Source organism: Peromyscus maniculatus, chromosome 5 (genome assembly GCF_049852395.1).
Source record: "Peromyscus maniculatus bairdii isolate BWxNUB_F1_BW_parent chromosome 5, HU_Pman_BW_mat_3.1, whole genome shotgun sequence".
Lineage (NCBI taxonomy): Eukaryota > Metazoa > Chordata > Mammalia > Rodentia > Cricetidae > Peromyscus > Peromyscus maniculatus.
This window is the reverse complement of record NC_134856.1, coordinates 29,599,956-29,626,745: the sequence shown is the minus strand read 5'-3', so window position 1 is coordinate 29,626,745 and position 26,790 is coordinate 29,599,956. Positions and strand designations below refer to the sequence as shown.

At 48.6% G+C, this 26,790-nt stretch overlaps 1 protein-coding gene across 5 annotated transcripts in view; it reads right to left on the bottom strand.

The window, feature by feature from the left end:
* Positions 1-19,099, bottom strand: part of LOC102904570 (rho GTPase-activating protein 10) — a 300,700-nt gene extending 281,601 nt beyond the window's left edge. Inside the window, exon 1 of one of the 5 annotated variants that reach the window (XR_013051024.1) lies at positions 18,736-19,056. Coding sequence is in view for 3 of the 5 variants with exons in the window: in XM_076571472.1 (XP_076427587.1) it covers positions 18,736-18,889 (154 nt within the window). In the remaining 2 variants the exon portion in view is untranslated. Of the gene's footprint in view, positions 1-2,049; positions 2,468-18,735 lie in introns of those variants that run through there. The other 4 variants (XM_076571472.1, XM_076571473.1, XM_076571474.1 and 1 more) reach the window with 4 other exon arrangements.
* Between the last annotated feature and the right edge of the window lie 7,691 nt (positions 19,100-26,790).

The window sequence follows — 26,790 nt, the reverse complement described above, 5'->3', positions numbered from 1 at the left end:
AGCCATGATTGGAAAGAAGCTATGGATGCCACAGCAGATGAGGAGAAATCAAGATGAGCGGCACATGACAGCAAAGACTGGAAACACCAACCTGGACAAAACCAGAAAACACTGGCTTTCTAGTGACCTTGAGCTTCAAGCTGAGAACACCAGATTTTCGGCAAACCTAAGAAGACACACTGCCCTCGGGAACTCGTTACTGCAAGATCTAGAATCTGTATCAGTCAACAGCCATTACAATCTTTTATTCCTTGCTTTCCTTGAGCTGAACTACGAGTGACTCTCTTCCCACACCTACTTCTATACTGAAGGAAAATGTAAAAAACTGTAGCCTAAGCGGGTCGGTGGTGGCGCACACCTTTAATCCCAGCACTCAGGAGGCAGAGCCAGGCGGATCTCTGTGAGTTCGAGGTCAGCCTGGGCTACAGAGAGAGTTCCAGGACAGCCAGGGATATACAGAGAAGCCCTGTCTCAAGGGGGGCGGGGAGAACCTGTGGCCTACAAGATTACCCAGCAGCTTATTGGCAAATCTGAGGATCGCTTCTGACACAGACACCTGTTCCTCTTCTTTTTTACCCTTCCAAACCGGCTGTGATGTGTAGACCATCTTTGCAAGCATGAGGCAAAGGCAACCGATCTCGGAATCCTCAACCTGGGCAATCAGCCAACAACAACCTAATCGTGACTAATTAAGAGAAAAATGGCCAACTGGGTCAAGGTCTGTAGACTGGCTCTTCTGCCACGCGCAGATGTCAGTCCTGATGAACTTCGGTGCTTTATCAACCGAGCAGTCCTGGAGACGTGCTCACAGTGCGTGGCCCAGCAGCTGCACGGCACAGCCGCTAGCAATGGTGCATTTTCTACAGAAACCATCAGCTGGGCAGGTCAGGAAGGACGTGAATCGCCAGCAGCTTGCTAAGGAGAATCCATGAGGTCAATGTCTTCAACAGGAGCCTGACGCCGGGGTAACACTGACAGTCTTAGAGCAGGACCCCTTCCTGAGGGAACGAAGGCCTTACATCTTCCGGAAGCAATTAAATGGAACAAGATGCCCTGAACAAAGACCATCAGGCTGTTTATCACAGAACTGGGTACACGAGACAAATAAGGAAAATAAACCTAGTAAGTAAAAATTTTAGGTAAGAAATCACACACCATGAGAAACGAAATGTCATTTTTTGTTCTAAAAGTAACAAGGTGATCTAATGTTACACCTTTGGGTTTTGCCTAAATAACAAATTTACTTTTATTATATCACTGGGAATTTTTAAATTGTCTTTTTGAAACATATGTGTTTCTCGAGAGACTCTGTTCTATCATAAATCTAACAAAAGCATACATAGTCACTGTGTAGAATTATTATTTTTGTCTTTTCCTGTTGTTTTTCTTTAAACACAAACACTAACACCCTACCTTTCCTCACACATAACAAAGAAAATTCACCCCAACTATCGATAGCTGATGATAGAATTAAAAATGTAGATATCCTTCAGCATGTTAAAGATAAGAAGCCATTTGAAATGGTAACAGAAATTCAACCAAAACAAGTCCGGCTGGCCCCTGCCGAGCTGCCCTTTGCATGCCAGTGTGGGGGGCTCTGAGGGGCACCACATGCATCCTGTGACCAGCATCTCCTAAGGCGTCTTCACGGTCCCAAGATTCATCAACTCAGCTGAGGCCAAAGGCACCCCTGAGCTGACTCCACCCGGGCCTTATGATCCCAGCTGTCTCACCCTCCATGCCTGCCCCAGGAATCTGAGAAGAGGCTGGAGCGGCCCACGGTACAAAAGGCTCTTCAGGCCCATTACTCCAGCCCACAAGGGAAGCAAAGACAGGATTCCACCCGACTGTGGCTCGGTGACCTACGAGTGTGAATGGGGGTCCTCACAGCAGCACAGGAGGCTACCCAAGGAAGAAAAGAGCTCCCTCCCAGCAACTGCTGACTGCTGAGAAGGCTAAGTACCCTCAGCTGTCTCTCCCCCCACCCAGCAACTGTTAAATGCCTGTAAATCCTGGGGTATGAGAAGCTTATAACCCTCTGTGACTTACCCTTGTAACTAACTATAAATCCTCCAGGGGGCAGGGCCTTGTGGGAAAGTGGGTGGGCACAACTCTGTTCTTCTCTCCTGCAGGTAACCACAGCGAGTGACACTTCAAGAGAGCATGATGTCACCACTGCCGCCACCACTGTGCAGTGCTTCCTACGGCCAGGCCAGACAAGCACTCTACCCACGGAGCCACACTGTACGTTCTGGGGGGAAACAAAACCTTCTTCCAACTCTTTATTCGGGAGAATACTAACACAGGCCTTTGCCCGCCAGAGGTAAAGTGCCCTGGCATACGTCAGTATCGGGCTGCCCGTGCCCTGTGTGTCCCCTAGACCATTAGCACTGACATTACTTTGAAATCGTGTTTTGGTTAAAGGCAAACAGCAGCCCTTTTTGGTGATGGACAGACAGTGTAGACACTAATTCGGACCATCTGAGAATGACTGTCCTTCCTGCGACTCTTAGCAACTATCTTAGTCACCGGCCTACTGCTGTGAAGAGACACCAGGGCAGGGCAGCACTTAGAAAGGACAGCACTAGCCGGGCGGTGGTGGCGCACGCCTTTAATCCCAGCACTCGGGAGGCAGAGCCAGGCGGATCGCTGTGAGTTCGAGGCCAGCCTGGGCTACCAAGTGAGCTCCAGGAAAGGCGCAAAGCTACACAGAGAAACCCTGTCTCGAAAAACCAAAAAAAAAAAAAAAAAAAAAAAAAGAAAGGACAGCACTAACTGAGGGCTTGCTCACAGTTTCAGGGGAGGCCATTATCACCACAGTCAAAGCACAGTGGCACACAGGCGGCCGTGGCCCGCAGCTGAGAGCTTTACATCCTGACCCACAGGCGGCAGGAAGAGACCGGGCCTGGCATGGGATTCTGAAACCTCGAAGCTCACCTGAAGTGACACACTTCCTCCAACAGGCCACACCTCCCAATCCTTCCAATCCTTTCCAACAGGTCCACTCTCCGGTAACTAAGCCTTCAAACATGTGAACTTATGGGGGCCACTCTTATTCAAAGCACCACAGCAGCTTAAAACATTTTTGATTCCCTAAAATAATTACTGCAGATATTACAACGCCGTGGCTTTATACAAAATAATACCCCAATCCAGGTATGTGAAGCATTCTGGCCCTCAAGCTTCTGGAATGCTTCAGTTACTGATGTGTGCCAGCCCCGCCTACTTTTATGACGTGCTGGGGACTGTGCATGCTAGGGCAAATAGTCTTCCAACTGAAGGTCATCTCTAGCATCCATGGACTCCATGTTATTCTAGCTTTTCTTCCTACTATAAACTCAGAGCTTATGTGACTTATTAAAAAGTCAGCCAGCGCCCTTCATTGCTGTTGGCTCTCCCACACCTTCCAGGTCACGGTCCAGGTCACGTGCTCACCGATGCCTGCACTGGCTCCCATGGGGGTGCCCACTCCCTCTCCACTCCCCCCATCTGTCTTCACCTCAGGCACTGAACTCAGAGGTTCCCACTCAAAGTGACTCTCAGTCTTAAGGTTTGAACTTAATTTCAAAGTCACAAAAAGTCAAAATTCTTTTACAAATTTACTTCTGTTTGCTAAACACAAAAGCACTTTTTAAAATCCTTTTTTGTTTTACAAGGATGCAGATAAATCAGACCTGTCACTCAGACAGACACTGCCAAAAGGCACTCAGTGGTGTCACTCAGTGGTGTCACAGCAAACAAAACCTTGTGAGCTGTGGTTCCAGGGTACATCCGGTTCCTCAAGTGTGAATGACCGGTCACCAGCAGGCTCATCTGCACAGCCACACCACCCTTTCAGACGCACCGATGAAGACAACTGTCGACTTTAAAGGAGCCCAGAGTTTACAGAGGAGCTGTCTGCCGCTCTTCATTCTCTACTCCCCAATCCTTACGTCAGACAGTACGCAGCACACTCCACAAGCCTGACGAAGGGATTCTCAGACACTGTCATGTGATTCCAGGAGAAAACCAGGCTCCTCCACTTCCCACTCCTGTGAGGACTGTCAAACAGGTCCATAGCAGTCGGGCCAAGTGACCACGAACTAAAACCATAAGCCAAAATAAACTTTTCCTCACTAAAAGTTGCCTTTGGGGGTGGAGAACTGACTTAGCAGATTGCTCAGGGGGAGAGCCCTGATTTGGAATCCCCCAGTACCCTCGTCAAAAGGCAGGTGTGGCCCACGTGCCTAGACTCCCAGGACTATGAAGAGCAGGGACAGATCACTAGGGCACGCTGGTTGTCAGCCTAGTTCAAGGGTCAATGAGACCTGACTTAAGGGAGCGGGGCAAAGTGGCCTATCAGGATACCTAATGTCCTCCTCACCAAAGACCCTGCTCCCACTCCTCTTCATCCACCCCACAGCTCTCCCCACCATCACCAAGAACCTGCTCCCACGGGGCTGGAGAGATGGCTCAGTGGTTAAGAGCAATGGCTGCTCTTCCAAGGGGCCTGAGTTCAATTCCCAGCACCCACATGGCAGCTCACACCCGTCTGTAACCTCAATTCCAGGGGACCCGACACCCTCACCCAGACACGTGTGCCGACAGAACACCAATGCACATAAAATAAAAATAAATAAATCATTTAAAAAAGAACTGCTCCCCCACCATCACCAAGGACCCTGCTCCCACTCCTGCTTAGCCACCTCATACTCCCCAAAGTTCCTGTCTTACTAACGAAATGTCACCTGAACTCTGAAGCCCGGCCTTGGCTGCTCTTCCTCGGCCTCTGTGACCATCCAGACTCACCCACGTTCATCTGCTCTTTCCTCCATTCTCTTGAAGTACCCCCTTTCCCACACTTCTTAAACTTCCTTCTACTGTAGCTTGAATGCAAAATGTCCCCCATAGGGTCATGCGTTTGAATACTTAGTCCCAAACTTATGACAGCATTTGAGAAGGCTGTGGCACCTTAAAAGAGCCTTGCTGAAGAAGGTAAGTCACAGGGATAAGCCCTGAAAGCTGACAGCCCAGGCCACTTCCTCCCAAGTGTGGACATAATGTGAGCAGCCAGGCTCCTGCTCCCACCAGACCTTCTCCTGCTGCCGCCACGTCGTCCTCACCCAGATGACTGTGTCCCTCTGGAACTGGGGGCCACACAAACCCTTTCTCCCCTAAGTTGCCTCCGTCAGTATTTTATCATAGCAATAAGACAGTAACACAACACTCGAGTCTGGGCTCTCAGGGTCTGCCCTGAGCCAATGCTGCCTCGTTCCCAGATCCCTCCGAAGGCACACAGCATCACTTCCTGTCTCCATGCGGTAGCGGTAGCCCTGTTCTCTCTTCCAGAAACACACGACCATACAATAGGCCAACTGAACACGTCCCCAGACTCCTTCCTGCCAAGCCTGTTCCTCTAGCTGAACTTCGCAGAGGCCGGCACTCACCTCCTACAGCAAGGAACTGAGACCTCACCTCACCTTGACCCCCACGCCCAGACCAGCTCTAAACTGGGACTTTCCTCCTGCCACTCACTGGTCTGGGCGGAAGACCTCCAGCCCAAGTGTTCAGTCCTTGGTGTCACAGTCAGAGCAGTAACATGCTGGTGGTGACAACGCTCTGCCCTTAGGATGAACTTCTCACCTCCTTCACATGCCCCCACAGAGGACGCCCTGCCCTGTCTGCAGTATCACGGCTCCCACCAGCATGCAGCCTGATGGCGCTGGCCTCTCGGCCACAGCCTCCCTTCACTTGGAGAATTCCTTCTCCCGCTCAGCAGAAGCCCTAACCCTCCTTTGGTCTTACAGTTACTCCGGGATGAGTGGCCCTTGCTCATGCCTGGGACCAGAGGTGTTTCAGGGATTTGAGATTTGGGTTGGAACCCAGCTCTAAACCCCAAACCCATTGCGTGTGTGCAAAGAGCAATTTGACACAGTTTTTCAGTAATTTTGTGCATGAAACAAAGTTTCATGGTAGAGAATTTTCCACCTGTGGCATCTTGTCAGCACTCAAGATATTTTGGGATCTGGAGTGTTTCCAATGAGGAAGCTCAGTGGGAATGTCAATGCTGTCTTCTCTCAGGCCCTGAAACCAGTCAGTGGCGTTAACTATGGTAGAGCATTCTACACTTCACCAGAAATGAAGTCACCTTTTTAATTAATTCCTTTTCCCATCACTGGAACTCTAAGCTGTGGGCAGAGTCTCCTCCTCCAGCAAGGAGAGCGTGTTAGCAGGGCCTCAGTCATGCCAGGCGACCTCTCCTTTACAGACACACATATGGTCATCATGCCATGAGTATAAACAGGCTTTTAAACTTTTTCTACTAGCAAACCCATACTAAGTTTACTGCTTTTCCCAAGAGTCAAAGAAGGAAAACTAAAACGTTACAAGGATTAAATCGGTTCAGTATATTACCCAGAGGAACACCAGGCAACTCAACTCGCCTTAGGCCACACAGTGAGTAAAGTTGACTTTATCAGTGACCTAACACCTCTGCTGCCTTTGACCCAAATCTGACAGCACAAAGCAGGGGTCACCTGTCCCAGTGACAGAGGTACTATCTGTCAGATCGCAAATAAGTACACAAACCTGTCAGTGCACTCCATTCCCAAGCACTTTATCCTCAAATCTTTCAAGGTTTTTTTTTTTCCTCTTCTGATAGATGAGATTATAGAATGGCTTCCAGATATGCCGTGGGCAGTGACCACAGACTCTGATCAGGTAAAACCAGAAGGCACTTAGCTGTCCGTACCAGGGCTTCAGTATATGACCTTACCTGTGAAGGAGGGCTGGAGATTTCAACACACTATTTCAGATTGGGTTCCCATTTAATCAGCGAGAGGCCTGTATTCAGCTCTAAACCTTAAAATATTGTTAGCTTGAAAGAAAAAAGCAAGGGCCAGAGAGATGGCTTAGCAGTTAAGAGCACAGGCTGTTCTTCCAGAGGACCCGGGTTCAATTCCCAGCACCCACATGGCAGCTCACACCTGTCTGTAACTCCAGTCCCAGGGGATCTGGCACCTCACACAGACACACACATGGGCAAAACATCAATGCACATAAAATAAACCCCCAAAAAAAGAAAGGGAGGGAGGGAGGGAGGGAGAAGAAGGAGGGAGGGAGGGGAGGGGGAAGGGAGGGAGAGGAGGAGGAAGGGAGAGGAGGGGGGAGGGAGGGAGGGAGGAGGAAGGAAGAGGAGGGGGGAGGAAGGGAGAGGAGGGGGGAGGGAGGGAGGGAGGAGGAAGGGAGAGGAGGGGGGAGGAAGGGAGAGGAGGGGGGAGGAAGGGAGAGGAGGGGGGAGAAAGGGAGGGAGGGAGAAGGAAGGGAGAGGAGGGGGGAGGGAAAGGTGGGGGAAGGGAGGGAGAGGAGGGGGGAGGAAGGGAGAGGAGGGGGGAGGAAGGGGGAGGGAAAGGTGGGGGAGGAAGGGAGAGGAGGGAGAAGGAAGGGAGAGGAGGGGGGAGGGAGGGAGAGGAGGGGGGAGGGAGGGAGAGGAGGGGGAAGGGAAAGAAGCCAGTATCCCAGGCTGGCCTCGAACTCACAGAGACCCACCTGCCTCTGCTTTCAGAGTGCTATCTTGACTGCTAGCTCTACTGATCAACCAAAGGAATCCAGGACAGAGTTGTTTGTTTCTTGAGACATGGATTCACTATGCTGCTCTGGTTGGCCTGGAACTCATAGTATAGACTATGCTGGCCTCTTAATCAACGTGATTCCCCTGTCTCTGCCACCCAAGAGCTGGGATTAAAGGCCTGCTCCACCACACTTGTTTTTTATAAAGATTATAAGCAGTTCTATTTTATTTTAATGGATGATGTGAGTGTTAAATACTACCACCCAGCCAGTTCAGAAGCCCTCTCTGTAGCTGAGGTAACCAGAAGGCTAAGGGGAGGGGGGGGGCGACCAGTTGAGTCCAGAAATTTGGAGTCAATGTAAACTAAAATATAGGGACTACCTCCTTTTAAAAATAACAAAATAACACTGGAAAGGCAAAGGCAGGTGGATCTCTAAGAGTTTGAGGTCAGCCTGGTCTACACATTGAGCTCCAGGCCAGCAAAGGAAACAGAGTGAAACTATGTCAAAAAAAAAAAAAAAAGTGTGTGTGTGTGTGTGTGTGTGTGTGTGTGTGTGTGTGTGTGTGTGTACAGAAAATCACCCAGAGTTTTGACTAATAAAGAAACCTTAGGCACTGAGGGCTTAAACAACTTGGCCAACATCACCCAACTACTATGTGATGCCAACTTTTCAGTCAGAGTGAAAAGGACTCGGCTGTCTAGAAATCACACACAGGCGGCACGCGGGCTGAGGAGCACTGCTCGGGCTAAGGGAGTCCCTCCAGCCACACACCTCACCACCACTTACTCCATGGCAACACTGCCTCAGCACCCAAGGGCAGAGGCGCCTGTGGGTGAGCAAATCAACGCGTGAGGGGAAATCACACTCAGCAATGAAACATTAAGTGGCACAGGCTTAACATCTTCCTCGGGAAACAGGGAAGAAATTCTCGTTGGACCGGGGAGGCAACCCAGCTGGGTCAGAGGCAGGTGACATGGGGTGCTCCCTGCCCGCACAAGTTACGCATCGGAATTTTCTGTCTGGTTGTTTAAGGGTGTCAATGCAGAAGCAGTCCTCTGGCCAATCTAGGAGGAATGTTTCCATATTTGGAAAACCAAGTAAACTAGGCCATAGTTCTGTCAGCTGAGAGGGGACACAGCTCCAGGCATGTGCAGCATGAGGAGTTTCCCTGATCTTTCAGTGACCTTGACTCATGACTTTAACACAGAAAAGAATTTCAGGACGACAGTTTATGAAGCAGGAGTGGGATTTAATAGAACTATTTTAATGTAGAGCCAAGCTTTAAGAGTACTCAGGGAGAGAAAGTTACACCTAAAAGCAAGACCATGGGGTTCTCCAAAAGAACTGCAGAAAACAAGATGCGCCCAATGGAAGATATGGGGGGGGGGGCAATTAATTAGCTCTCTTAGCATTAGCCACGTGTCTGTACCCCTCTGGTGGCTCTCAGGGTCCATCTCAAAAGGAGAACCCTTTTTCCTCCTGTTCCTCTCATGATAAATGAGGTAAAGCAGGCATGTCTCCAAGCAGAAGCCACTAAGGCCACAAAAGGGCTCTGGCAGCATCCTCACCTGCAGGTTCACAGCTGAGAAGGGACAAAGTCACCCTGTACCTGGTGCTACATGCAATTCTTGCTTCACTGCTGGCAAGAGACTCGCGCTGGATTGCAGGTGAGGGGCTCCTTTGCCTTCTCGTGTCTCCACCACTTTCCTGTCTTTCTATCTGGGTTCTGTTTACACTTGATCTCCAGTTTATCAGAGACACCAAACAATCCTGCCTCACACTCATGAGCCTTGAAGCCGAGTTGTTCATGTACGTGGTGTGTAGAAACACAGATATCATTTTCCCTTTACATTAAACACGGCAAGTCCAATCTCAGTTGAACAGAAAAGGCTCTTGAGGTTCTTATTGTTGATTCAGGCCAGTCAGTCATTTCTTATGGGTCCTGAAATGTGCACTGGCTTTCTCTGATTATAGCACTGAGCTAGTAACACAAAATACTAAGAACACAATTTAGCACTACAGCTGTACCTAGTACTGCTTACCCAGCACTCCCAAGGCCCAGGGTTTGAGCCTTAGCACCTCAAAAAGTCTTAAGAGATTCATGGATTCATAATTATAGATCATTTTCAAAGGTAGTCATTTCAATTTATCACAATCAAGGTTTTGTAATGAGTATTCTCAAGGAATGCTTATGGTTTCACTACCAAAATAAAAGCCTGGGGCTGGGGTGTACAAATATAAAGGACAGATATAAGGTGCAAAAAACAACTGCATGAATGTCACTCATTTCAAAACAGTTGAACAAAATGCAACAGAACTATGTATCACTAAGTCTAAATCTCTCAAATACAATGTGGTGGGGGTGTATATGTGTGTGTGTGTGTATATATATATATATATATATATATATATATATATATATATATATCCATTATATAAAGTCTAAAAGCATGCAGAAATTGCTATGTCAAGCTATTAAATGTCTAGTAAGTAGCTGGGCATGGTGGCCCACATGTTTATTTCCAGCACATAGGAGGAGAAGCAAGAGGATTTCTGTGAGTTCAAGACCAGCCTGGTCTACAGACCAATCAGGACTGCATAGAGCCCCTGTCTGAAAACAAACAAAAGCCTAGCAACAGTGAGAACAGGGATGGATAGTTCCTGCTTTTCAGGGAGAATGAGAGAAGCAACCAGCTTTTGTTTCTTTGAAGCTGGGCAATACATGATAATAATTATACAGTTCTTGTCTTTTTCTATTTCTGGAATATTTTGAATGAATATTTTGAACTTTTATTCCCAGTGCTGGGGATAAAGCCCAGGATCTCATTCATATTAGGCAGCACTCTGCCAATAAGCCACATCCTTGGGCCTATTTTGACGGTGGCACACGCCTTTAACCCCAGCACTAGGGAGGCAGAGGCAGGCAGATTTCTTGGAGTTTCAGGCTAGCCTGGTCTACAGCGTGAGTTCCAGGACAGCAAGTGTTACATAAGAAAAAGACTCTGTCAAGGAAGGAAGGAGGAGGAGAAGAAGAAATTAGAAGAGAAGGGAGGAAAAACGGCAAAAGGTGCAGATAAAGACAGAGAAGAACGGAGGATAAAGAATTTTGAGTGGAAGTTTGTGCCTTGTACTGGATCTTAAACTAAAATAATTTCTGAATATCTATACTTATAAATTGTCAATTTTATTTATAACAATGACCACAATGGTCACAGTTCAAATTTTACACCATTGTCACTGTACTGAATTAATAAGAATATTCTATAGATCATCAAATGTACACGTTCAGATAACCAGGATTTATCACTCTAACAGCCCTGCCGACCACAGTACACCCTTATTCTGGGATGGCTTGTTACTGTGGTTACCAGCTGGGGAATCGGACAAACCCAAGTGAGCATTCCAACCCCACCAAACTGTCATTTGGACATTGCATTAAACCTCTTGAACTGTTTCCTAATCTACAGAGCAGGAAAACAACACACCATGGAGAAAGTCTTAATATATGACAGCAATGAGATTAGCATCTAGTAAAGCAGGTAGTCTAAAGTTAGCAATTACCACACACATTTTAAACAGGAAATGTTTAACTTCTTACATTTTTATATGTGTGTGTGTTGTCTTCATGTATAGACGTGTATCATGTGCATGCCTGGTGTGCATACAGGTCAGAAGAGGGTGTTGGATCCCTTGGAACTGGAGTTCAGATGGTGATACACCATGCGGTTGCTGGGAACCAAACTTGTGTCCTCTGCAAGAGTGACATGTACTCTACAACCCTGAGCCATCTCAGGCCCAGAATAACTTAATGCACATTTAAATAAGCCTGTCTCTGAGGTTTAACTTTTAAGGACAACATTCAAGACACTTCTGCTCAGAATGATCTGCAAAGCTCAACACTCTCCTCTGGAACTGGAAATAAAACCAATTTGACCAGTTGCCTTTAAAAAGTACTTCTAAAAAAATCAAAGGCAAAGTCAGAGGACACTGAATGCCAGAAGACAAAGTATTCACATTGAAATTTCTAACAACAGACATGACAAAAGGCATCACTGCCCCATGTAGTCAGATGTAGTTTATCTGTGCAATGCCACATCTACTCAACACTCATTCAAAACACGGTTTACAATGACTTAGGGCACACCTGGTGAAGGACACTGCCTTACAGCTCTTGGGACAATCCCTCTCCCAGAGGTCTCTGGCTCTCTTTCCTAGCTGTGAATTTATTATAGCAAATACAGCCGTTAATGGGTTATGGTTTTCCAGCATGACTGACAACCATTTAAGAACATCCCCAGAACATCTCAGGGATGTTAAGTGTCTAAAATTTCTGGTCACTGGGGCCACCATTTCAACCTTGAGCAACTGGATGACACCCGTATCTGGCTGCTTGCATGTGCATGGTCCACTAGCGTGCTAACAGCCTTTGTGACATCTTGTACTTGACATTCACATCCCTGTGAATCAGGTCTCCCCAAGGTATCAGTGAGTTTTACTTTTAATTTCTTTTCTAAAACTTCTCAACATTGTCAGAATGTGGCTCCTTCCAGACTCTGACAATTCTGTGCTTGTTCACTAGTGATGACTTGGGCAAGCGCACCATTTAGGAGCAGCGAGTACCAAGAGGTTAGGTAATTGGCCTGTAAGCCACAACTGCCTCTGTACCCCCAGACAAAGGCCTTATAGGTGGTATGTCATAATCACTACCTTCGCATATATCAACTCAGTCCAAGCAGTGAGCTAATGGAGTATGTCCTATAAACTCCAGTTTACAACTCACTCCTGCCTCCTGAGTGCTGGGATTAAAAGCACTGCATCACCACACCTGGCTCATCAAAGATTAAACACAAAATGTAAAGCGCCCTCTCTATCATAGCCCAAAAGCCTTAAAAACTTAGAAAAAGTCGGAAAAGAGCCAGCTGTGGCAGTGTACACCTAGTAATCCCAGCAAGGACACAGACAGAAAGAAAAGGGTCCTAAGTCAGAGGCCAGCGGGGCTATGCATCTTGACCGTGTCTCACAAAAACAAACAAAAGGTTCCCAGGAGATGGGAAGGATGGGAGGCTGTTTGACTGATGGATCACAAAGACCCAAGGACATCAGCTCACTGAATGGAACGGAAACCATTCTACACCCGGATTCCGATTCGGAACCCACTCTAAATGGAATCAAGGACCACCTGGGGTGAGAAAAGCACTTGAAGCCGGTCAAGCAGAGGGGTCCACGGGGAGTTCTTCAGGACAAAAGCAAGCACATACTTTCTTCTATTCAGGAAAAAACTAAACTTTTGTGAGCTTTTACAAATATTTTATTTTCTATACTGTTCTAATTTCCACTCATCAGCACAAATCTACACTACCAGCTCCAACAAAGTAAGCAAGAGAACACCAATCCAAACTGTCTTAATGTGATTTAACAAATATTCAGATGTCGCCTCAGGCTCATGGCGGCATCACGAATGCAGATATAATTACTTCATTGCTGGCAGACACACCACAACCCAGAGCAAAGATCTTTTTCTGTGAGCCCTGTGTCTCCAGCAGGCTGCTGTGAGATGTTCTGTATGTTAAATGTGTTGCTCTGATTGGTTAATAAATAAAACACTGATTGGCCAGTAACCAGACAGGAAGTATAGGTGGGACAAGGAGAGAGCAAAATTCTGGGAAGTGGAAGGCTGAGGCAGGGAGACACTGCCAGCCGCCAAGATGAGAAGCAACATGTTAAGATACCGGTAAGCCATGAGCCACGTAACAACTTACAGATTAATAGAAATGGCTTAATTTAAGATATAAGAACAGTTAGCAAGAAGCCTGCCATGGCCATACAGTTTGTAAGCAATATAAGTCTCTGTGTGTTTATTTTATAAGTGGGCTGTGGGACTGACAGGGCTTGGCGGGGGCTGGAGAGAAGCTCTCCAGCTACAACGGGCTTCCCATCAGTCTGCTTTACCAGAATCAGAATCTTCATTCTTTTCTAGGATTGGCCTAAAACCTGCTAAGTAGCCGAGGGTGACCAAGAACTTTTGATCCCCCTACCTGTACCTTTTGAGTATAGGTGTTACAGCCTAAGCCACGCATGGTTTATGAGTCTTTGGGAATAAACTCCAGCCCTTGGGATCCTCAATGGTAAAACAGTTTGCCAGACCAGAAAATGGATTTACCCAAACTGGACTGGAGTCTGCCCACCTATGTCCTTATGGCACAGTTAGGACTGAGCTAGAAGCAGTTACATCAATCAGAAATACTCCTAAGTACCTCTCCCTGAGTTACTTGAACAAAATCTGGATCAGTGGAAGCGGAAAGTCTCTCCAGCATCAACAAGAGCGTCTGCAAAGCTCTTCCGCCCGTTTAGACCCTTCCATGCTGTCGCTGTCAGTCTGCACTGACCGCTGTCAGTCTGCACTGACGGCTGATACAAAAAGGTAAATCAAGTTCACAGAGAACCGAAATTCTTTCCAGTCTTCTAAATCTTGATATGATGTGTAAAGGCAACTTAAGAAATTTCCCCCAAAGAACACTGTGGTGGTATTCTAATTGTACTGAAATGTGATTTTGATTGTATGTTAATAAATAAAGTTGCCCAGGGGTCAGAGCTATTAGAGCCATAGACAGAGTGTGGCAGTGGTGGCACACGCCTTTAATCCCATAGATCTCTGTGTGTTCAGGGATACAGCCAGCATTGGAGACATATGCCTTTAAGACCTAGGGGGCTGTACGTTCAGACAGTGACGAGGCAGTCACATGTTTGGGTTTACAACCAATGAGAAGGCAAAATGACTATGGAAACGACTGACACACAAGGAAATAGCTCTCTTTTCAGGAAGCTGGGACACCGCAGGAGGAAGGGTGAGATTTTAGCTCTGAGCTCTGACCTCTCGGCTTTCTCTTTTACATTGGTTCTGTGTTTCTTATTTAATAAGACGGTTGGATACATCTACAGAACACCTCTGAGCCAGGACACAGGAAGAAAGGGGTCTTTCTGTGTTTGCCTAATGAAACACTAAATCATCACAAAGGCCTAGAAATATCAAAACCTAGTTTGGGTAGACCCGATCTAGACCCGGCTCAAAATGAGCAAAGACCCTTCGGTCCATACTCATATGTGATGGGGGCTGAGAGGGGCCGTTGTGAGGCCTTTGAGTCACACAAAACCAGACAATCCAAGTTTATTGCAGAGCACCTCATATACCAAGGAGTGATTAACATGGTTAGGATTGTCTGTTGACACTTTTCCTACAGGTTAGGCACACCAGAATGTGAAAGTTATGCACATGAAATTGGCTATGTATCTGTATGAATCACAAGCACCTAAAACTAGCCATGGCCTGAAAAACTCACAACCATTTAAACCACACTGAAAGAGGACCCGGCTTTCTACGAAAGGGAGGAAAGACAAAAGCAAGAACTTAAAAGCCATTGGAACAAAGAGTCCATTGAAGTGAGTGAGTGGATGATCTCCCAATCTCCCACAGAAATCGCTGGCTCTCTGGCGCTCCACCCAAGCCAACCACCCCACCCCATTCAACGTCCAAACTCATCCCACACACATCCAATACACTGCCTCTAGCCCATCTCTCTTGCCTAGTGTCAAGCTTCAGTCTTCTCCAAGGGAGCACTCCCATTCCCCACATCCATAATCTGAAACTGACCTTCCCGTTCCTGGCAGTCTGCTCTCACATGAAATCTCCCTCCAGCCAAACTGGTCACCTCATTCTTCCCAGCACTGCAAGTGTTCCGGTTCCTTCTCAGCTGTTTCCAATCTGACAAGGTCCTCTTCCTTATATAAAACACCAGGGAGTTCTCAAATTTCCAGCACTCTTTCCCTGCTCTCCTCTGGACAAATCTGTCCTGTCAAAGTTGGGATACCTACCATCACTTAACCTTTTTATCCCACTTAATCTTACTCCCTTTGGCTTCTTTTTTATTTTTAATATTTGCATTTATTATTTATATTTGTATTGTGTATTTATTACTTGTAGTGTGTGTGTGTGTGTGTGTGTGTGTGTGTGTGTCTGTCTGTCTGTCTGTATGGGGGTATGTTCATGCAAATCCAGGCGCCACAGAGGCCAGAGGTGTCAGATCTCCCTGGGGCTGGAGTTACAGGTGGTTGTGAGGGCCCAGGTAAGGGTGCTAGGAATCCAACACTGATCCTCTGGAAGAGCAGCATGTGTTTACCCAGCTCTCCAGTCCCTCCACAGTTGTTGTTGTTATTATTGCTGTTTTGTTTAATTTATTTATTTAACTTTTATTTTATGTGCATTGGTGTTTTGTCTGCATGCATGTCTGTGTGAGGTGTCAGAAGCCCTAGGACTGGAGTTGCAGACAGCTGTGAGGCCGTGTGGGTGCTGGGAATTGAACCTGAGTCCTCCAGAAGAGCAGTCAATGCTCTTAACCATTGAGCCACCTCTACAGCCCCCAGTTTAGTTTTTTAAAACAAGCTCTCACTGTGTAACCCAAGGTGGCCTCAAACTTGCAATCCTGCTGCATCAGCCTCCAGACTACAAGGACTGCAGGAGTGCCCCTCCACAGCCCAGGTCTGACTCGCACTGCTTCTTATCCTTTATTTCAAGAACTCAGCACGGACTAGCCAGTCATGGCGTCAGACTGTAGGTACTCACTCCCCACCACCACTGAACGGAGCTCACAGCAACCCTGCAGGCCCCACAGGCTTCCACCTTCTTTAAACATTGATGGAAGAATTCAAAGACATTTCAAGACATTCAAATGACAAGGAGGGGGTGTCTTGCAGGACAATGAAGAACAGAAATCATTTAAACACACAATCCAAAGAGGAGCACAAGAGGCCTTGTTCTGCAAACCAAGTTATAAAACACCAAGAAATAGAAGCAATTTGGTGATCTGACCAGCTTGATTAATGTTCTTTCTGGAGACGATTCCCCTAACGTCCTTTCTTCAATCTCTAGAATCCAAAGTTAAAGACAACTGGTTAAGTGACCTCATCAGCCCGGTTCCAAATGCCGGAACCAGAACAGCAGGGAAGCATGGCGAGCACCACATGCCCCGCCCAGCATGCCCCGCCCAGCCAAGCCAGACCCCACAGAAGAACTGACCCAGGTCCTTGTTCAAGCTCCACCCTCTTACTCTCTGCTACAAACTAGAAGACAACTCTTAACTGGTCAAGTGGGAAAAGGCCAGGGTCCTCCCAACTTGCCAAAAGGGCATACGCTGAAGCTTATACTGTTGTGGGAAGGACTGTAAAGTTAAGGATGAGGATAGAAAAGATACTGTCTAGCTCTTCTCTTAAATGGGATTACTCATTTTGTGTTATCTTTAACCATAAACACAAGGACTGCGACACCTAATCACAAATTCCAGAAACTCCACCTTCTGAAGAGGAAGGCTAACAGCCCCTACATCCTCACCCCACCCCTTACATGGGCTGCCATCACATCAGGAACATGCAGCCGTCACAGAAATCGCTTCCTACCCATGGCCAAACCGACTTCCCCATCTGCCCTTCTCCTCATCCCCCTGGCTTCAAGGGAATTTCTAGCCAACAAAAGAGGATGGAGACGGCTTAAAGCTAGGTACCCAGAGCACACATAAACATGGAAAGGGAGAGCCAACTCCACAGAGTTGTCCTCTGCCCTCCCCTGGTGCACACAAAGAGAAGGTTTACAGATGTCCCCACCTAGTGATGCTCCTTAGCCACAGAAATGCTAACACATACACTTCAGGGTGCATTGACCCCCACACACCTCTCCCTGATGGCCATCCCTCCTCCTGTTTCCCACCAAGCACAAAGACTCAGAGCCAAAGGCTTGGACAGCCAGCCACCCAGCAAATGACCCACTCATCATAAGTGATGCCCAATCTCAACTTTACAACACCAAAGAGGTCACAGAACCAATGGAACCCTGGAAATGGTCCAGAGATGTTGAGTGACTTGCTTCCCAAATTACAGGGATGGCTCCACTAAATTCTTCCCATTAAAAAATATTTCAACTCATTCATTAAGTGAGTATGAATTGGGCCAGGCATTTGGACGGGTAGATGAGAAGAACTGCTCAGTATATTTTATTTTTCCCGGATGCAAAACGGTGGGATGAGACTGTACCTGGGTTATTTTTCCAGAGGTGATGTTTACAAACACATGGAATAAACTCCCAGGGATGGCAATTACTAAACCAGGGAACCTAACAAAGACCTACCCAAGAGTCTGGGTACCGCCCCTGTGCTTGGCTCCTGAGCAGTCAGGAGCAGTCAGGTCTTTCTAAGGGGGAAAAGGGGTGCTCACAGTAACTAGAGGAAGGGACTCAGGGTCCCAGAGTGGCCTGGATGCCAGCACCTGGCCCTGGAGAACTTCGCCCCACTTTAGAGCACTACAACTGTTTCTGCACGAACTTCAACTCCTGACTCATTACAGCTCCAATACACTTCTCTTTCTGTCGTCTTCAGACGTGGCTTGAGCGTTTGTTTGTTTATCTGTCTGTTTAATACGGGATCGGACCGAGGTGGGAGGCATCAAGTCTGAAAAGAGTAGAATTCCCTGCTCACAGGCGCTGCTGACCAGAACCTAGGGGCGGTCCGCCCTCTGACCCTTTCAGACCCCAATCTTTGAACCCGCCTCAGCACAGGGCAGGAGGAATGTGCACAAGGCAGCACAATGTCGGGCAGACTTTCTGGTTCAGCACATGAGGGACCTAGGTCAAGACTGTCGCGGAAGGCAGAAAGGGGACACATAAAAGATACTTAATCAATTAAACACACACACACATGCTTAAGGGACTTTTGAAGAACTCGACTACAGTCAGGGTCTCAAAGAATCTCCAAGAAAAGTTCCTTGGAAAGGTTACAAGACAAAACTGTCGAACTGATGTCTCTGGCCGAAGCCTGGGAACAGCGTTAGGACGCAGTAAAACCTGACTCTGGAGCCGAGTCTCGATTCGGTCCGGCCGGCGCCGAGGCGAGCTCCGCTGGGCCAGGCGGGATCCCCGGGGCGGCTGCCTCGCACCGCTCCCAGCTCCCGCGCCCAAGAGGGGCCAGGGCGGGCTGGGGGACGCGCCCGAAGCGCCCGCAAGAGGAATGTCCTGGAGCCTGTCCCCTAAGGAATCTATTCCTCCAGCCCTGTTGAGGGGCACAGAGCCATCCCACTCGGGAGGGAAGACGCTCCTCCCGCCTTCCTCGCCATGCCGCAGCCCGAACGCGAGCGAGCCCCGCTTACTTTTGGTGGCAGCGATAAGGTTCTTCCCGTCTTTGATGAGCTCTTTGATGAACTTATTGGTCCTCTCGAGCTCCGCTTCGTGTGCGCGGATCCTCTCCCGGAACCACGGGCTGTCGAGGTAGCAGTCGCTGAACTCCAGGGGCTGCAGCCCCATGACTGCAGCGGTGCGCGCCGGCGAGCAGGCCTACTGGGCTCCGAGACGGCGGCCAGGTGCGGGCCGAGGGAGCTAGCAGGGCTGAGAGCTCCGCCAGCGCAGCCCCGGCATATCCCGCCAAACCCAGCTACCCGGGCGAGCGCACAGCCAGGCTCCCCAATCCCGGCAGCCCCCAGCTGCAGAGCCCGCCGCCCCGCCCAGCCCCGCCCCGCCTCGGGCGTGCCCGCCACGCCCCCGCCCCCGCCCCTGCTCGACCTCCCCGGCGCCTTCGGCTCTCCTCCCTGCCCTTCCCCGGCCGCCTCTTCCTTCTCTTCCCCGCACGCAGTCGCCCCTCCTCTTCCTTCCGAGGCATCGGCGGTGGAGAACGGAGTCCGCGCCCTCCACCCTCGGGCGCCTGCGCCTCCCTCCTCTCGGCTCGCGCACTCCAGGTGACTCAGGCGGATCCCGAAGTGGGCGCCCGACCGAACGGGAAGGAGTCTTCGTAATAGCAGGCCTCGGTCCCCGCGGTCAGACGACTTATCTCGGAGCGGGCGGAAATGATTGACTCATTATCTGTGTACCCAGGGAAGGGCGCCGCGCCGTGCAGGGGCTCGCACGCCGGGAGCTCACCCTCCTGGTCCGCTCGGTCGCCTGCCCGGGAGTGATTACCATTCCCACCTGGCATCGTCTTTGCAGCTTCTAGAACATTGTCTTTTGTGTCCACACCTAATGATTTAGGGCAAGGGAGCGTGTGGTTAAACCGCGTAGACCCTGTTTCTCTGTTCTGTTCGGCAGATTAAATTTACACGCGTAGGAGAAACGATCTTTATTCTAAAAATAGCCCTCCAAAAGTAAATGCCACACTCTGGTTTTTCACCTGATGGGAGGCGGCGTAGACAAATGTGAATTCGTGTCAGTTCGTCCACGAAAATCCTTTCCTATTCATGCGTTCTAAAACAACTCAATACCTCCCCTCCCCGAAATGTGTACACCACGGGAGACACGGGAATGACAAGTGTCATTCAGGGGAGACACTATCAACTAACAATTTTTTAAGCAATTACGATGTGCTAGGTGCACACATGACATATCTTCCTTTCAGAAACTCACAACACATGTTTACATGTAAAGGTTTAATGATGGTAATAGTACCAGGAAACTTCAAAGTGACTCTTTAAAACGTTCAGGCTGAGTGCAGTAATTAAGTGTGGCCTGCAAGCTGTAGGAGTCTCAGCCCTCTGCAAGCAGCTAAATAGGCCTACCCAATAAATTCTGTTAGAAAGCCGCACCGGTTCGAGAGCCTGGCCCACAGACAAGCATTGTTTTAATGTCCGTCCTCCTAGTTCAAAATACTTTGCAAATAACTTCTAGACAGTTTGAAAGGTTCATTTTCTACCAAAATCAGCAAGGGAGTCTACAGAGGAGAGAAAGGCAGAAAGACTGGAGATGGAATTAGGGCCCTGCAAAAGAGCCAAACGCACTGAGCAGCACATCCTCTGCGCGCGCACACACGCACACACACACACACACACACACACACACACACACACACACACAACTAAACCTGGCCAGGCATGGTGTCTGAGGCCCCATGATCCCAGAATCCCATAAGCTGAGGCAAGAGGATTGAGAGTCTAAGGCCAGCCTGGACTGCAAGGCATGAGGCCAGGCAGGGCTACATAGCAAGATCCTGTCTCATAAGCAAAACAAGGAAAAGCCAGTGTCCTGGCTTGAATAAGAATGACCCCCACATGGGTTCCTATATGTGAATGCTTGGTCCCTAGTGTGGAACTGTTTGGGGAAAGGATTAGGAGGCGGGGCCTTACTGGAGGTGGGCTTTGAGGTTTCAAAAAGCTGAACCAGTACCAATCTCTCTCTCTCTCTCTCTCTCTCATCCTCTCTCATCTAATGCTCTAGCACCTGTCTGCCTGCCTATCTACCTCCATGCTAAATGTCATAATGGACATGGACTAACCTTCTGAAACTGTAAACAAGCCCCCATTAAATGTCCTTTCATAAGTTTCCTTGGTCAATGTCCCACAGCAATAGAACCCAAGACAGCCAGCTAGATTGCTCAGCAGCTAACAGTGCCTGCCTCCAAGCCTGATGACCCAGGCCCCACAGGGGGAAAGAGAGAAACAACACCTGCAGGTTTTTCTCTGACCTCCATCCACACTCGTGCCTATATGCACACACACACACACACACACACACACACACACACACACACACACACAAGAATTGTAAAAAACCAACTGAACATGCCCTCCAAAAGAGAGGTTTCAGAGGCTTCTTCAAAAAGTTCAATATAGAGGATTAAGATACATGATGAGCTGGGCAGTAGTGGATCATGCCTTTAACCCCAGCACTCAGGAGGCAGAGGCAGGTGGATCTCTGTGAGTTCGAGGTCAGCCTGGTCTACAGAGTGAGTTCCAGGATAACCAGAGCTGTTACACAGAGAAACCCTGTCTCGGAAGAAAAAAAAAAAAAAGATACATGATGGGCACTTCCAAGAGAAGGTACATAGGGGATGAAAACATACATCCACAGACATGCTTGTGCATGCATGTTCATAGCAACATTCTCTACAACAGCCCAAAATGGAGTCAACCCAAATAGCCACCAGCTGTTGAAAAAGTGAGCACAGTGTGTGTGTCTATACAATGCAAAATTAATCCACCATGAGAAAGAATGCAGCACAACATGCCCTACAGAGCAATGAACTATGAACTCATGAAGCCAAGAGGGCAAAGGCCACATGTAATATTGTCCACTGATATGACATGTCCAGAGCGGAAATCCATAGAGACAGGAAGTACGTTAGTGGTTGTGGAGGGACAGGACCCAGGTGTAAAGAGCCTGTGGGCCATGCTTAGGATTGTGTCATCCCCACACTATTGCAAGCCTTTAAAGCATGGTAGTAACATGGTCTAGTTTGAGATTTCTCTCCAGTAGCTGTATAGAGGATGAGAGTCCTATAGGAAAACTACTATGAAGGAAATGGCATACTTAATTCTCCAAAGCGACATTGCAGACACAACTGTTGGAACTTCACAATTGGAAGTGAGGAAAGTGTCGAAATGAACCATGGATGGCGCTACCAACTGGAGCCATGGAGACTCCCAGGCACAGGCCACTGCCTATGGCCATGTCTGGGTCCAGGGCCCTGCAGAGGCCGGGCTCTGGGGGTATTGTCCATGGCTCCAGTTGCCACCAAGGGCTCTGCGGATGCCTGGGGGGCCATGTTGATGCCTGTGAGGTCATGCTGCTACCAGGGTCATGGTGGTATGTGGGCCCGAGCTGCTGCTGAGGGCCATGTCTGGGTCTGGGGTCTGGGGTGTTTACAAGGGTATCATTGGAACCATGCTGTGCTGAGACAGCCCTGCCCTTTACTGGCCCTGGGATGGTTGCTCCTGCCACTCGCTGGAGATAGCAGCAGGTAAGCTGGCCCTACCCTTAAGGGGAGAGCTCACTTACCCCTGCACTCGGGGAAAAATGACCCCACCCCTCACCATAGGCATACACCTCACCTGGGAAGTGCACTAGAGCTGACCCCTGTGGTCAGGGACAAAGATGAGCCACCCCTGAGGACATGAGAGCAGGAGATCTGACCTCGACCCCCCGCCATCTGCCCTGTGGTGGCATGGGTGAGGGAAAGATGCCCTTCCCCCCTCACCCATTACCACCTGGGGCAGGTGAGAGAGTTGGCCTGCTCTTGTACACTGTAAAGATTTGTCACTCAAATTGGTTTAATAAAATGCTGCTTGGCCAGTAGCCAGACAGGAAGTATAGGCAGGGTGACTAAGGATGATGGGAAGGAGAAGGGCAGAGTCGGGGTTGCCAGCCAGACGCAGAGAGAGCAGGAGATGAGCATGCCATGCTAATAAAGTTACTGTCATGTGGCAGGACATAAATAAGGAATATGGGTTAACTTAAAATGTAAGAGCTAGTTAGTAATAAGCCTGAGCTATTGGCCAAGCATTTATAATTAATACAAGCCTCTGTGTGGTAATTTGGGAAGCAGCTGCTGGGTATTTGGGAATAGGCAGCTGGGACAGGAAAACATCTACCCCACTGGCCCCTGGAGTCAGAAGAGGAGGAGAGCGAGCCCTGACCCTCACTGGTGGCCGTGCACGAGAAAGCAGCCTCTGCTTCCCATCTGGGCAGAACACTAGAGCTGACCCTGTTGTCAAGGGCACAGGTGTGCCAGCCCTGAGGGCATTGAGAACAGGAGAGCTGACCCTGCCCCCCATATACCCCCTAAAGCAATCGGGAGAGGGGGCCCTGCACCTTGCCTGGGCAAAACAGTAGAGCTGACTCTGGCGATATGAATGGGGGGGGGGGGCGGATCTGAGGACCCGAGAGCAGAGCTGGCCCCGAGGGCAGAGCTGGCCCCGCTGCTTGCTGTAGGCTGCATTGGATGAGCTAGCAGAGGCAGTACTGGAGAGCTCATCTGGGTAGTGATGGTGAGGGAAAGCCATCGAGCTGACAACCCAGCTACCACCCAGGCCCAGAACCAGGGCTATGAGTTGGCTCCCCCAACATCCACCAAATCTATGAACTGTTGGAGCATGTGAAGGAGATGAACCTACAAACCCAAAACAGCAGGATCTCCATGACACAGGACAGCAACAGGATGTCCAAGAAGAGTCCCAGTGAGAGCCCTTTATCAGAAGCCAGAGGCCTTGAGCCAGACCAGTGACTCATGGCAATAAACACTTAAAACAAGTCAAGATGTATGGACTAAAGGGTAAACTGTGTGACTCATGGGACCACACTGTAGCTTCCATGACAAGATTCTTTTTTTTTAGGGGGGGGCCACTATTTTGTTTGGTTTTGATTTTTCTTTTTAATTTTTTTTTTTTTTTTTTGCGGGCGGGAGGAGTGGAGGGAGGTTGCAAGGGCAGAGGGTGAATGGGAGGGAACAGGGAGATAAGTGAGATCCGAATGCATGGTGTGAAATCCACAAAGAATCCATAAAAGTGAAAAAAAAAAAAAAAAGGAAGAAGAACCCAAGATCCTGGCATAATGGCAAAATAGGTGGATGGAAATGTGGTTTATTGAAAGAAACCAATGTGCTGGTCCGTGTGGTACCCGGGATGGACAGGGCCAATTTCAGAACATGACTTGTGAATTAGAGGTGTCTGGGAACATTCCAGTACATCAGCACTGACACCATTGGAAACAGAGTTGTTAAGCTTTGCCCCGTGCCTGGGTTAGCTACAGACTCAATCACAATGCACCTGGTCAAGTTTCAACCTAGATAAACTAGGTTAACTGGGAGGAAGCCCCTCCCCTGTAGTAGTTCCAGTATAGACAGTCTCTAACACAGGCTAATAACTTTTGTTTTGTTTTGTTTTTCAAGGCAGGGTTTCTCTGTGTAACAGCCCTGTGTGTCCTGGAACTCACTCTTTTTTTTCTTTTGATTTTTTTCGAGACAGGGTCTCTCTGTGTAGCTTTGGTACCTGTCCTGGATCTCGCTGTGTAGACCAGGCTGGCCTGGAACTCACAGAGATCCAGCTAGCTCTGCCTCCTGAGTGCTGGGATTAAAGGTGTGCGCCATCACTGCCCAGCTCCTCATTCAATTTCTAATCAAACCAGTTAGGGGACTGTGTACCCTTATTTTGTATAGTATTTAAAGGAGCAGCTGAGTTCTTATAATTATTTTCCTGCAGCCATAGCACCCTTACACTGAACGGGCTTGCCATTCACTCAGTTACTATGGAAAAGAGGTGGGTAAGGTCAGGTAGTCCAGATCACTCAGAGGCCATTACATGATCAAAGGACAGCTTAACCCAGAAACATGTAAAACAGCTTCACAGTGGGTCAGTGAATTATTAACAATGTTCAATAAAAAGTACAACGGTGATACCCCACAAGGATGTAAATACACTTAACTGCACTGAACTAACTGCATACAGAAAATCATTAAAGTGTACGCTTCGTTATGTATAGCTTATCACCATAAAGAAGAGTATTGTGAGGGGGGATGGAAAGACCCCCCTCGCCCAGCAGTGGTGGTACACACCTTTAATCCCAGCACTCAGGAGGCAGAGCCAGGCGGATCTCTGTGAATTCGAGGCCAGCCTGGTCTACAGAGTGAGATCCAGGACAGGCACCAAAACAACACAAAGAAACCCTGTCTCAAAAGAACCAGAAAAAAAAAAGAAAGAAAAAAGAAAGACCCCCTCACCTCTCTGTTCTCCCTACACATAACCACTGTCCGTAATCCATAATGTGCCTTTCCTTAAAGAACAAGTTATCACTGAATAACTGTCCAAAAGTGTTTGGCATACTCACCATATCTGTATTTCTTCCAAAATACTTAGAGTTTGTGGCCTTGACTTGAGAAAGATTGCGCTGGGAGCACTATGCTAGGTTAGTGCTATTGGGAGTCCCTCCCAAATCTCTGCGCCCTCCAGGACTGCAGGTGGGGGTGACAGGCAGTCCTCTTGCTGCCAGAAGTTACTGAGAGCCTAGTACTTGATAGACACTGTGTGAGTTCTCTATGACAACAGGGAGCCAGAGGAACATGGCTGCCACCTTCATGAACCAATAGCCTTCAGCAGACAGAGTATCTGTGAGGACAAACGTTAAGAGGAAGCTGAGCAGTGCTGGGACACTGAACATGGTGCTACCCAGGGGCCTTTGGACTATGCTGAGATGTCAGTAGTCTCGGGAGACCTGAAGGGTTAGGGTTAGCAGACAGAGGTGTCGATGGTATGTGGAGAGAACCCCTCACAGGGGAATCGGCTTTGGAAGGGGCCACGAGGCTGGAGCACAGTGGGCCACGGAGGGACTAAAGGGAATGGTACATCCATGTAAGTGGGTTGCACAAGCTTGCTGCTTTCCATGGGAATGTGGAGCGTGGGCCCCTATCAAGAGAGTACGTTTTCCAGGACTCCCAGACATTACAGCTTAAAAGAGCTTGAGACCCCAAGAAACTTCTACTATTGTACTTCTCTGGTGACGTTAGGCAAGCAAAACTAAGGACATGAGGTAGACAAGCCATTATAGCCCTGCAAAGTCCCCAGTCTGGAGGTGCCATCTGGTACACTTGAGCAGAAGGAACAAGCTGGCATGTGGGTAAGCAGGACACTGATGTTTGCTCTACCAGCCTGGCAGCCCGGCTAAAAGTGAGCACTCCTAATGAGGCAAGGGGAGACAGGGAATGAGCATGCAGGGAGCCAGATTTTTCACTCCACCCACATTTACATTCATAGCCTCTGAAAAAATCTGGCACACTGTCCTATTCAGATTTGGAGATACTAGAGTCTGGCTGAAGGAGATATAGGTCACGGTGCACACTAGTACCTTACCCCTTGGAGTCCCCTATCATTAGTATAGTTACTGCTTCTCCACCCATCCCCAGCTTTTAGAAAGACTTGGCACGTAGGAGAAGGCACTTGCTAGGCAGGTCATAAAAATGTCTGTCCAAATAAATCAGCATTCTCCAATGCCCGCAGACCACCCCCAGGAAAATGCTGCCCTCTTTCCTGTGGTATGTGGATGAACTAGCCTAAGAAATGACCTTGGAATCTGTTTTGTCCAGATATTAATATGTGTATGAAACAATATGCATATAACTGAGGTTATATACATATGCGTGTCAGAAAGGAAAAAGAAGGCACCTGCAAAGATTGCTTTTTCCAGCACCCAGAGCACCCATGGTATGTGAAGGTCACAGTTTGACCTTCAACCAGGCAAAGATCCAGACTCTGAAAAGTCAACCTACAGCAATTGAAGGCATGTTCTGAGAGTCTGTTGGCACTTCAGTAAAATAGAAAATGAAAAGATAGCCGGGCGGTGGTGGTGCACGCCTTTAATCCCAGCACTCGGGAGGCAGAGGCAGGCGGATCTCTATGAGTTCGAGGCCAGCCTGGTCTACAGAGTGAGATCCAGGAAAGGCGCAAAGCTACACA